This window comes from Lynx canadensis, chromosome A1, assembly GCF_007474595.2.
Source record: "Lynx canadensis isolate LIC74 chromosome A1, mLynCan4.pri.v2, whole genome shotgun sequence".
Taxonomy (NCBI): Eukaryota; Metazoa; Chordata; class Mammalia; order Carnivora; family Felidae; genus Lynx; species Lynx canadensis.
Window position 1 is genome coordinate 28,209,276 of NC_044303.2, and position 13,623 is coordinate 28,222,898.

Genomic DNA, 13,623 nt, shown 5'->3' on the forward strand with positions numbered 1-13,623 from the left:
GTGAAGTCAAACAAATTCTGAGTAAAACAGAGGGTTTGGTATATTTGAAAATTAGCAAAAAGATGGCTCCCAAAGTAGCATCGAAAACAGGATTATGAGGTACCACAAAATCATGTGTCTGAGAAGATAAAGATTCCAAATATCCATTCTATTTTGTAGGCTAAGAACATTATTTATTTTTAAGCTTTAAATGAAATAGATCAGAGTATTTGAAGTGCGTGCACACATGTGCTCTCTCTTCCACACACTTTATGGGCTCTTTGAATTCTATAGCAGTAATGCTACTGACACTTTTTTTTTTCTGACAATTTTGAATCTTTCTAGAAAATACTTTTTCTACAGCAAGTACTCTTTTCCAGCCTGAGATCATTTCTAGGTCATGCTTCTACAATATGTAACTGACCCTGAAAAATATTTTCTCATATGACACCAGGTCATTCTTTTTTATTTTTATTTTTTTTAGTGTCTATTTTTGAGAGAGAGAGAAAGTCAGAGTGTGAGCAGGGGTGGGGAGTGGCAGAGAGAGAGAGGGAGACCCAGAATCTGAAGCAGGCTCCAGGCTCTGCACTGTCAGCGCAGAGCCCAGTGGAGGGCTCGAACTCACAAACTATGAGATCATGACCTGAGCCGAAGTCGGACACCTAGCCGACTGAGCCACCCAGGTGCCCCAACACTGGGTCATTCATAACCAGTCTTAAGGAAGTGTGTGCTAAAATAGCAAACTCAAAAGCAAGACCAAAACCTAAAGAAAGATAGCTGCTCCTGCTACCTAACTTTGAGATATAAATGCATTTACAGTTGCATTTTGATTCTTTTATTTGAGTGGGATATTTAAATATTCTTTCTGCTTTGCTAACATAATTATCTGATTAATAAATACACTTAATATTAAATATTTTATTTCAGGCCATATGCACATTGTATTCTTGAGAATAAAAACTTCTCTGGGAGAGGCAGACTCTCCTCAGAATTACCAATTTGGTGTAATGAGATGAATGTTTTCCATAGAGTTATACTAACTCCTAGCTGTATTTTCTTTATTTTGAGTTCAATACTCTCATGTCTTCTAGGAGTTAGGCTGTGATAAAGTTATGCCATGACATCTATTACACCTTTCTTATTTTTTCATATTCTTTATTAGTGGCCTTTTCTTTCTTTGGATGAATAGGCCTGATTTGGCAAAAACATACTTTGTAGACATTCAGTTACCTTTGAAGCCACACATATGCAACTTTCCAAATGGAAAAAAACAAAAACCAACCACACAAACAAAACCACTGGATCTTTACCATTTTCTTTGGTGTCCCTCACTTTTGCCTACTGTCTTCCTGGAGGTGAAATAACGTAATCAGTTTATATGTCTGCTAAAGCACCTTAGAAATATTTTTCCTTTCCCACCTTTACAGGGTCACATTGCTATCTCTAGTCGTCTTGCTAAGAAGAAAGTAACACTTGAGCCAAGATCTGAGCAGGAGTTAGCTAGGTGAGGAGGGGTAGTGAGGAGGGGCAGGGCTGGAGTGGGACAGCAGAATAGAGGTTTGGTTTTTGACACGTGAAGACTGACACCCCTGTGTGATAGGCAAGTTTCAAGTAGAGGTGGTGATATAATCCTAGAGCTCTCAAATGAGGTCAGGGCTGGAAATACAACCCTGTGAGCCACTGCCATATTCATGGACCATACCTGAAGCAATGGAAATGGGTAAGATTACCCAGGGAGTAGGTAATCCTTTACCAACGTTGGTAGACTTTATGCCAAAAAGTCTGCTCCCTCTTACAGCTACACCCAGAGAGCAAGGGGAGTTCATCTTCTACCTTCATGAAGGCTTTGTCCGACAGCTGGTTCTTTCCGTAAAATTATTTTCCTTTTCTCATTCCGTCAGACCGTGTTTTAGAACCAAAAGAGTTAAAAAGGACAGTGTCAATACAGATTTCCAAAAGACAAGTTATAAGGGAAAGAATGTAGTTTGTATTAAAAATAAAAACAAAGTAGGGGTGCTTGGGTAGCCAAGTCAGTTAAGTGTCTGACTTCAGCTCAGGTCATGACCTCACGGCCCGTGACTTCGAGACCCGCGTTGGGCTCTGTGCTGACAGCTCAGAGCCTGGAGCCTGCTTCAGATTCTGTGTCTCCCTCGCTTTCTGCCCCTCCCCACTCATGCTCTGTCTCTGTCTCTCAAAAATGAATAAACATTAAAAAAATTTTTAAAAATAATAAAAACAAAGTAGAACAAAAAGTTCCATGAAAAGCTAAAGAGAAAATTTACTAAAATAATTCTTAACCATTTCCTTTTTACTCTTACTTTTTTCTAGCCAAGTCCTATCACTCTAACTTTGACTTTGCATACGTTTGAGCTTTGTTTCTTCATTCTGCAAATATTTGCTTTGCTCACTGTGTATGTGTGTGTCTATTTGTATGCTTATAGGTGCATATACATATATATAACATACAGAGATATATTTATATATACATACACATACAGTCTTTTCCTTTAATATACGCTTACTCATGGCAAATGAAATGTAAAGAGAGACTGGCATAGCATATCAATCAGTAGCTAGTCAATAAATATTGCTGCCTGCCAAGGATATGAGAAGCTATCCTTAGATACAATGATGCCTTACATTTATTTTTTTGTGCACTCATTCCACGTTTTGAAGCCAATCTTTACTCTATGAACTTTAGCACTGTATATTTTGGTTTTTTCCAGATTTGGGACTCTCAACTGTGATAATTAATTAATCTACTTCTTTATTATTATTCTGGTTAAAAACATTTACATATAAATGGTGTCCACTTTTAATGTGCTAAAACTGTATGACTCTGCTTTATAAAATCCTACAGATTACCCATACATTGTTCAAAGATCTCTGCTACCGTATTTATAGATAAAGGCACAACAGTTCACAAATTTGTTAGGGATTTACCGTACCATAATTCCATGAGAATCAGAACCTGGCCTACTGGAAAAGGATCACTCCAAAATATATCAAAGGCTTTGTCATTTTCTTATTACTCAATCTTGGAATTTTAAAATGGCAGCGTTTGGTAAGAAAATATAAGATGACAAAATTCTACTCCCAACCTTAAGAAAGAATACTCTACTTTGGCCACTGGCAGTCTCCACCTGAAAAATCCAAGAGAACCACTGCTTACCGCTAATTAATGATATTCTTTCTGGTCATAAATGACAAAGGGGCTCTAAGCTGCATTCCAGCAAGAGTAAAGCATAATTTTTACTTCATTTACTAAAGAAAATAATACGTTTATTTTTGAGCATAATACAATTTTAACAGTAAATCATGGGAAGGGCATTTGAATTTATTGGTCTAGTTGTCCACGTGACTTCTGAAAGGGCAATCAGAAACACAACAAAATCAGAGGACTCTAAGTAGCCACTGCTGTGAGTCCCTTATTTAGTTCCATATATTAGGAAGACTTTGTTACTGGTATTTTCAATTGATTTTTAGTTGTTAACCTTTGGTTAGATTTTTAAGTCGTCTTCAGCAACAATTACCACCTTTCATGCCGACTCAATAAAGTGAGCTGATGGAAACATGAGCCATTTGGAAATATTAGCACAGGAACAGCCGTATGAATGGATGCAGAGAAAAATTACTAACTTCATGCTAAGCTTTAGCTACAATAATCAGAGAATGATTTTTGATAGGAAAATATTGCTGACATTCTTGTTTAAAAAGCAGAGGAACTCCAACCACAGGACAATGCATATTAGATTACTGCACATTTGCATAACATAAGCCAAGCTAGAAGCACATAACAAAAGAGGTGCAGGATAAAGGATTCTGTTTTGCCAGGAAATTTTCAAAAGCAGAAGAGTAGCACAAAGGAAATACCTTAAGATCTCGCCTTTCCAGATGCAAAAGTTCAGCCCCTCTGATGTCATGACGGATGAAGATTTCTTTGTACTCTCCCAAACTGAGCAGATCCAGCCAAGCAGCAACTTCCTCTGTGCCCCATTTTTGAACTACCAAAGTTAAGAGCAAAACCCCCTTAATTTCTACATGCTCAATGCATTACAAAGCAAAGGTTGGCCAAAGAAGATGCAAAACAGAGTACAGCGGGCAGTGCTAGCAAAGGGAAAGGTTAAAGGTGTTGTTTCAACAAAACTCCAATTTCGTTGTTCCCCATGCAGGTTACAGACCATCAATCAACACAAAGGTCTGACTAGGCAAAAACATTCACTGCTGGGCACCCAAACTACACAATAGGAATAAAAAATGTATTTCTCATGATTAGGATAAATAGTACAAGATCAAAATAAGCTCTGATGATTTCTTTAAGACCATATATGGCACTAATTTAATTTAATTAGCTACAAACGCTAATCAAAATATGAAATCTGAAACAGGGTACTGAATTTTACACAAACTTCTGTTTTGGGTCTTGCTGTCTTCAAGTATCGCCTTTATTGATTCTATTACTATTTATAATTATAATTATTGATAATTACAGCACCAAACGTGTTGTTAGATCATTTTAATGTCCTCTAAATGCCGTCAATGCTTCTAAGATTCGTTGGATTGTTATTTTCCAATGTAGATAATCGTGGTTGTATACATTTTATTCAACGTTGCTTAGCTGAATTAAAGATTATTTATTTGCCCTATTTGGTTTTAAAATGCCCTTCAATAGCTGCTCTACGATTGTCAAAAATAAGGTCATGTATCACTTTTTAAAAGGAGTTAGCTAACTCGGAAGAATTATAAAATGGCTTGATTATGAAAGGCACCTACTGTCCCATACACAGAACTTGAAGGTGTTTTAGCACCAGTGCAGCATTAACGTTAATTTCTAGGGGAAGGTGGAAAGGGAACAAGACAAACAACATCAAAGGCAGAGTTTAATCTTCGCTTGAGAATGCAAATGTCACAGTAGATTGTCATTACTGAGGGAATGAAATGGTGTAGTAAGTCTTTGAAACAGGAGAAAAAGAACAGGTAACTTTAGGTAGAAGATATATTTAGCAAGTTAAAAGATATATTTAGCAAGTTTCTATATTTCATTTATGAAAATCTCGATTTTGAACTCTGACGAGAAACAAGTTATCCACTGATGCCTTGAATTGTTAAGCAAGACAAAGGACCATCTAAACAGATGCACTGATGTCCACTGAAGAGAGTACAAGCAAACCTCGTTTTCTTGTGTGCATCATAACTACAGGCTCTTACTGGTTTTTGGACTTTGCTTGAGTATGATATGATTTACTTTATTATGGTAAAACGAACACAAAACTCTCCATTTTAGCCGGTTTATGGTATACAATTCAGCAGCATTTAGTACATGTGTAAAGTGCAATGGTCACCACTAATAGTTCCAGAACATTCTCATCACCTTGGTGACACTGCTTTAATAAGTTATTTTTTCCATAATGTAATACTTTCCCTTCCAGTGTGGATCACCTACCAGGCTGTGAACCTGTCTTCTGTTTCTGAACCTTTTCCTTTTTAAATTTTGGCACTATACGAAATACTGTGCTTCTGCTGTTTCTCTTGGTGCAATCCATGGGAGGTTCCTGTTCGGGTCGAGCAAGAAGAGAATTTTCTCAGGACATTAAGAGAAGAAAAACTCACTCTGATATTACAGACAATGCAGGAATAAATGCAAAACACTGCTGAAATGACAATGCAGGAATAAATGCAAAACACTCCTTAAAATAAAAGTGTACAATGTTATGTACTACCGAAGATGTACTGATTCCCCGAAGATACCTCTGTTCATAGGAAAGCCTTTTCTTGCTTGTTCAAGAACAGCACATTTGAAAGTAGCGTCCAGAATTCGTTTTCCCTGGAATGTCCCTTTTTCAAAAGATGATTTCAAATTCTATTGTCAGAAAGTCTACACTTACAAAGAAACAGGCCAGATTTTACATACCTCATCTTCGTTTGGATGTAAGATATAATAAAGCCAAGGAATCTCTGTTAACTTCTGCAACTCCACCTCCACAGAATGTAAGGCATTAGATACCCGCTCTTCATGTGGGGATTCTAAGTGCTATTTACCAGCAGGTTAAAAAACAAAACAAAACAAAACAAGTCTCAGTGACCAATCTCAAACAGAATAAACATATTTTATTTTTCTAGCAGACATCCTCAACTCTTACTAGGCTAGGTTATTGTTGTTGGTAATATAAAGGAATATAGAAAAGAGAACACATTATTTTATATTGAGCTCATTTAAAAAAAATCTGAATTGATTTATCTGTACTTCCCAAAGACAATATAAGTAGTCAGTGTGACTTTAATAATGTCACAGAAAAAAAAAGTATGGGTGGTGGTGTTGGTTTTTTTTTTTGTTTGTTTGTTTCCTATGTAAATTCTTTCCTCTCCCTCCCTTCCAAACCATGCATCCATCCATCTATTCTGCTGCATTCTGGTAAGTAATCTCACTATTCTACTTATTTGAGGCAGAAATCCTTCTGATTTCCATAGGTCACTACGTAACCAAATAATGCTATTTTAAAACTTGGTCAAAAACATGTCACATAATAAGAACTGGCTGGTACAGAAATCTCCTGGAGAAATAGAAGAATAAGTTTAAGGGGGGGGGGGGAACCCATGAATCTCAGAAAAATTTATGACAAAAAGCTGTTGTCAAAATAAGGGCAAAAGCTACATGGTTTGAAATCTGGAAGGGGTTTTGGAAACTTTATAGAGAATTTAACCAGTCACCTATTTCCCACTTATTTGAAACAGTTATTAAAAAGCATGTAGAAATTCAATGGTAAAGGTGAAATAAACACTGTTATGTGTAGGTCGGGAAGGGAGGTGACTACATTCCAGTTACTTGTTACTAACTATGCAACCAAAGGAAGGCTGGCTGATTTTAAGAGTCTTAGTTTCTTCCTAAAATAGTATAAAGATTATTTCTAAGGTCTATTCCAGCTAATCAATACTTCCATAAACCACTTTAAAATTGTAGAGTATCTACATATAGGCTTGCAGAATTTTACACTTAAAGTTCAGAGAAAATGTTACTGTTATTTATTATGGTCATTCTTCCCCCCCCCCCCCCGCCCTGTTATTCAAGGTATTTGCCATTTCTAGCAGTTAATAAAAATTTGGAGATTCTCCAGCTTGTCATGTAAAATTCACCATTTTCCTTTGAGTCTAAGAATATATGCCTTATAAAATTGATAAAATGGTATTATACATTTATTCAAGAAGCAAAATGAAGTGTAAACCTTAGTTGATCTCGAATATGAGTGACTCTGTATTTTCACATCAATGTTATCAAAGGTTATGGAAAAACTCACTGGTATACATTTTAAACCAAACACCCACATTTGACAATGACAGAAGCAGACTGAAATGATTAAAAGTCTGAGTGGGTGGTCCTTCTATATTAACATAATGTAATTATAAATATTAACCAACTAACACTCAGAGGGTACTTTCAAAGTAGAGAGCTAAAATACAGAATAACTTATGCTTCTAGTTCTCGTCAATCATAAGTTATCTTAATCATGTTTCAAATAAGGCAAAAAATACATGTCCTTGACCTAAACTTGGGACCAAAGTCACAGCTCATTGGATTTCATTGGACACATTTTAGAAAAGCAGCAAAAAGACTCCGGTTAATGACAGAAGTTCCAAGAATTGGCAAAATGTTCCATTGGTTTTATCATAAAAGATAACCAATGTTTCCCCCTAAAAGTTTTTCTTCACAGCCAAAGCATCAGCAGCCACCTGTGACCCAAGGAACTTATATTTCAGCTTCCTCTGGAGGTGGGTAAGAGCAATGGACACCATTCAACCTTTATATATTCACTCTTCTCAGAGTAGAAGATGTTCCCAGGATGCTCATCTGGACCCCAAGCAAACAGAAATTCCAACCACAGTCACTTAGTTGGCTAGCTAGCCTGTGACACACCTCCCATTTTCCCACTAGGCCAGATACTATGACTTTTACTACCACTTTTATTTAGGTGTGTATTTTCCAAAGCAAGAGATAATATTAGTCAAGAGAAATGTTTTAAGATCACCACCAATCAGTTAATCAGAATTGTTACAAGGAAGTTAAAAACAGCTAACACATTTAGGCTTTCTACACAGTTAGGACAGCACGTGTGAAAACCCACAAGTGAACACTAGGTGACGAGAAGACCCAATATTCTAGAACATTTGAAAAAGGGGAGAGAAGAAAGGCTGACCGGCCAGACTCTGGGCAAACCAAACAGGATGTCTGTGGAACAGTTCCACTGTAGCACTTATGCTTGAGGTCCATGGACTGTGGTTAGATTCACACCTGCCCTAAACTTGATTTCCAGGACCACTCTGAGTTAATCTAGGGATATGGCTAGTTCTTGAATTTAGTTCTTGAAACATCCAGTCTAGAAAGAGTTGCCCTTTAAGCAAATCGAAAAATCATACCAATCACATTTCAAAATATCATGTTTCAAATCTATCAAAGCTGACTGGGGACAGTAGAACTGCATAAAAACACGATGGCATATGCGAGGGGAAACTTCTCCTGTTAGTCTGAATCATTACTCCCTGGTTTAGCCATGTCCTTTCCTGAAGGCAAAAGCTAGGTACAGAGAAAGCTGTAAGGATGGAGGCCAGAAGGCTGATCCTGCCTTAGAATCTGATGAATGCATGCTCCTGACTGAAAGGGAGGCCCATACATTGATCATCATTCTTGTGTTATCAGTCGTTTCCTCCTTACCAAAGGAACCCTGCCAACTAGTAAAGATTCTGTTTCATTATACAGTGCCTTCACATTGATGGCTATTTCGGTGGCAGTGTCTCTCGTAAGACTCTAGAAAAAAACACAACAACACATCAAAGACAAGTAGTTCTGTATTAAATTGGGATTCAATCATCAGCAAATACCTTAAATTTTATTCTTCCAAGAAATTCACATCACAAATGTTTTTAAAAACCTACCAAATTTGTATTGCCATTGAATAACTTCACACTCATGTTTGTTAGTATGATTACTTCTTCTGACCTTTACAGCACAGAACCAAACAAATGCTCTGACTGTACTGATACACTCAGGACCATATCTCCTACATACAAACGTGTGCCTGCTCCCAACAACATACACATATTCCCACAAAAAAGTTAAGTCAAAGGAAACGATGCCTTAAAGGGGCATTATCAGATCATAGTCAGTTCTATCCACTGACTTTGACTCTCAGAAGTTCCAACCAGATTGCTTTTTTAGCACTTATCTATTAATTTAGGTGACTTCCATCCAGTAATTAAAAAGAATAAAATGATGCTATATCAGTTTTCTGTACCCTACAGTCTTGTACTGTGAATCACATTTCAAGAGAGTTATATTGTATCCCTTTTATTCACTATTAATGTGTACATTAAAAAGTTTACAGAAGTTAAAAAATTGTAGTCTCTACATTAAACATTACCAGTTTAGTAGAACAAAATGAAGTGAGAATAGCTTCTGTGTACAACTTCAACAATGAATAAACATCGCTAATAAAATACATAGTATCTACCTGTGCCCACATCAAGGTGTAGGGGACAAGGTGAAAGAGAGGACAAGGAGGAATGGTAGCAGCCTGAACAGAACGAGGGGAAGGAAGATGGCAAGGTGACAGATGACTGAGAGTGAAGTGGGGGGGGGGGGGGGGGCGGGAAGAAGAGAATTTAAGAGCAGGAATGGAAAAATGGCAGGAAAAGAAAAATCAGGAAAAATGTGGGCACAGATTTACCATAAGCTTCTGGCAGACACTCTTCTAGATGTATAATGTTTTTCAAAGGGCGTGGCACATTGTATAGCATCGAAATACATGTGTAATACCAAACAATCCGTAGAATAAGAATGTACCATGAGCTCCTCACCTCTGGGAACCGCGGGTTGGCTTTATTCAGTGCGTGGGAACACGCATTCACAGCGTGGGCCAGTTCTTGTTCCAAAAGACAATGGATGGTGGCTGCGTCACAGATCCTGAAAGCAAAAGTAAAGCAGACGAACCAAAAAAACTTTGAGCACTGCTGATTTTTCTCAAGTGCAGAAGTGGTACACTAAGGCAAGTAATAATAATAATAATAATAATAATAATAATAATGTCATTATGGAAAATTTTTTAATGAGTGCTCAATTACGAATAACAAAGGGTAAATTTAAAAACTTCAAACCCCATTGCGACAAAGAATACTAAACCAAAAATCTTAATAGGAAAAGTTAGGCTGAGCATCACAGATAAGCATATTGAAGTGCTATTTGGAAGAACAAAATATAAGAACACTTCATTTTGAAGTATCATTGTAAAGTGAGACAGGTCCCAAATGTCGGAAGCAGAAACTTAATCTTTTATTCATTGAAGCTTCGACTAGAAAGAAATAGAATGGATTAAGGGAAGAACATTGCTGTATTTGTCATCTATTGCTAAAGTTCTTTACAGACATTATCTAATTTAATATTCACAACTTAAAAGGTAGCTGTGATGAATTTTCTCTACTTTATAGACGGAGACCTTGAGGCTTGGAGAGACTCAGTATGCATACAAAGCTAATTAAGTAATAGAGCTAGGATTTGAATCTATGTCCATCAGTTCCAAAGCCTGTTGTGCCACAGTCCTCTAGAATCTCAACCTTCAAGAATGTCCTGAACAGACAGGATCCTGGAGGGCACTCAGGCCAAAGAAGAGAAAGGAGGAAAAGTTCCACCAATTGCTAGAAAACGATGGAAAGTTTGCAGATAAGCAAGAAAGCCAAACTATTCAAATCCTTTGTTTCTGGCATCTTCAAGGAGAACGAGCTACACACAAGAGAAGAGACTAGTCCTGTATGGTTGAACCAAAAGTAAAGGAAAAGAGTTTAAATCTTAAAGATGATACAATTGATATCCAAGCCACAAAGGAATTTGCAAATGTCGTCTCAGTATTGCTACCAATAATCTTGAGAAATGATGAAGAATGGGACATTTATCAGAAGGACAGAGGTGGGTAAAAGTTATTCTAACTTTCAAACAAAGGAAAAAAGGTAAATCGATTTCAGATGAATACTTCGACTGCCTACTAAATCTAGAAATTTCCAATGTAGTTTAAATTCTGTAAGTCCAACATAGACCCTGTCATTTTCCCCTCTCAAATCTCCTTTTCCTTCTGAATCCTATGGTTCCTTGAAAGGCTCCATAATCCATCCAGCCATTTGGTAGAAACCTTAGAGTCGCCCTGTCTCATAATTCAGGCCATTTAGCAAGTTTAGATCCTAATCTATCTTAAGTCTCTCTTCTTCCCATCTCTATTACCTCAATCAGCTGTTTCCTATCAGGGCCATTTCAAGAGTGTTCACCCTGCCCCTGCTTTGCTGTCTTGCAGACAACACTCCACATTGCTTCCAGAAACATTCTGATAAAGACTTGGCTCTTCTTCACCTCTCCATCCACGTATCCCACTCTATCACATATACCATGCCACCCTAGTTTCCTGAGATTTCCTAAAAATACTATGCACTCACACTCCTCTGGGCCTCTGCCCAGGCTTGTTCCCATGTTTAGAATGCTCCTTCTCTTACTCTCCACCCAAGACTTGGCTGGGAGATCACTTCTTCCAGGCAGCCCTCCCTTACTTTTGTGGCCTCCTCTGTTCATCCACAGTGCCCCACTGTGAGTCTTGTAAGTCCTTTGGCCACACTTTTCCCTACTACCCTGCCAGCAAATTAAGAAGAGGGACCACAACACAGCCATTTTGTCATCCCCAGGGCCTAATATGGAGGTTGGCATGTAGCAAAGACTCAAAATTATTTGCTGAATATTAAATGAGTAAGTTTTGAAAATAGATGAGTGAGCCTGATTTTCATCTTTTACAAAATTAAACAAACAGACTAGTGAATATATGGGGAACCAAACTAGGTTGACCAAAAGCAAGTCTGGCCAACCTTCACTTCCCTTTTTTTGATAAGGTTATTTGGTTAGTTGACAGGAAGTTAATATAGGAAGTATATTTGGTTTCAAGGGAGATAATATAGGAAGTATATTTTGGTCTCAAGAAAATGCTGTAGCTCTATTTTTGATTTTTTGAAAAACCACCATATTGTTTTCCATCATATGTTAATTAGCTTGATTATGGTAATTATTTTACACTGTATACATATATCAAATTATCACATGTATACCTTGTGTATATAAGTGATTTTATTTGTCACTTATCCCTCACCAACCTGGAAAAGAAAGAAAAACAACCCCATTGTAACGTGGAGTCCACAGAAGTTGTTTGTAGTACCCTAAAACTAATCTCTCTGTGAATAAGAAGCTGGGAGGTACAATAATGCAGTTCTGTGCATATAGCTGACTATTCATTTTCCTTTACCTTGCTTCTAAGCTACTTAGTATCTTGCAGTTATACTTTATTCTAATTCTGAATGTTGGTCTCCAGCTATAGGGAGAAATGCATATCTTTTCTCCTATATCTCCAACTTCTAGTACATTCTAGGTTTCTAACAAATATTTAAAGAGCTTTGCTTTCCTTCTTTTCTTTTTCAAGATTTTTATCAGTGACCAGATGAAGTGTGGGAAGAATATAATAGCTACCACTACCAGAACACTAAATAGGCCAGACATGATGCGACAAGACACGGTGGGTCTCATTAAACCTTCACAAAGACGTGCAAAGTTAGCTCTTATTATCCCCATTTGGTAGAGAAGATTTAGGTGAAGAGGTGGTAAGAAACTTGTCCATGGTTGCCCACCCCCCCTTCCTCCACTTGAAGTTTACTCCTGCTCATAGTGATTTATATCTGTTCTACATTCATGGAACTTGGTTTTTTGCTTGTTTGTTTAATCTTTTCCCTTTTTGTCTACTAAAATTAATTTCTGTGCTGTCTCCCAATCTCCGGATATGTCTTTTGGAAACCGATTCTCGGACTCTTCCCACCCCCACACCCCCAAACCTCCTTGCAAGCAGGATTAATGTCTGCATTTCTTTCTACATTCCATAACCATTTAATAATTACAAGGTAACATATCAGTAAGTAGTATAGTGTAAAGATTGTGTAAAACTGGGGAAATAAACAATAACAGAAAGAGCATTGTGTGTTAGGTAACATTAGGCAAGCTCCCCACTGGGGTTCAGGAAGTCCAAGGTCTGTTCAACAGAGAACACAGGGTGTGCACCTGTACGTGTTGGCGGGGGTCTAATGACGGAGCGCAGTCCTTAAGGAGGCATGAATGAGGCAGCAAATGCGGAAGGGGAGTAAATGCATCTCTCTTAGATACCCACGAACAACTGAAATTATGTATCAAAAGTAAAAAAGCACATTTGCCAAGGCTAGAGTTCTCCCCGCCCACAGCCGGCAGGCCCACCATACCTAGTGATGAGCTCCTCTGCCGCCTGGGAGCATAGCTGCATCTGGGACACCTCCTCTGTTGCCAAGTCAACGGCATGCTGGATGTACAAATGGGTTCGAAGAACTGGTTTACCGGAATCACACTTCTGTTTATCTTCCCAAGATTTTAGAGTGCTTTCAAAAGCCTATTTACAATCAATATTGCAAGGAATTGTTAGTTTGAAGCTCTGAGACCCAAATAAGTGTGTATTTAGATGTTACATGAATGACTTTGAAACTATTGCTGTTTTCCTAATCTAAAGCCTCATTAAAGAAATCATAAGATACAGAAAAGGTATCTTAAAGTTTTCC

The 13,623-nt window shown here is 37.6% G+C and overlaps 1 protein-coding gene across 3 annotated transcripts in view; it reads right to left on the bottom strand.

Annotated features, from left to right (window-relative positions):
- The window catches only part of DGKH (diacylglycerol kinase eta), a 184,537-nt gene that overhangs the window by 14,109 nt on the left and 156,805 nt on the right, over positions 1-13,623 (bottom strand). For 2 of the 3 annotated variants that reach the window (XM_030311579.1, XM_030311572.1), the window contains exons 25-29: positions 13,294-13,457; positions 9,826-9,931; positions 8,684-8,776; positions 5,891-6,010; positions 5,423-5,531 (exon numbers count right to left, since the gene is read on the bottom strand). In XM_030311579.1, the coding sequence (XP_030167439.1) occupies positions 5,423-5,531; positions 5,891-6,010; positions 8,684-8,776; positions 9,826-9,931; positions 13,294-13,457 (592 nt within the window). Of the gene's footprint in view, positions 1-3,852; positions 3,984-5,422; positions 5,532-5,890; positions 6,011-8,683; positions 8,777-9,825; positions 9,932-13,293; positions 13,458-13,623 lie in introns of all 3 variants that reach the window. The other variant, XM_030311589.1, reaches the window with a different exon arrangement.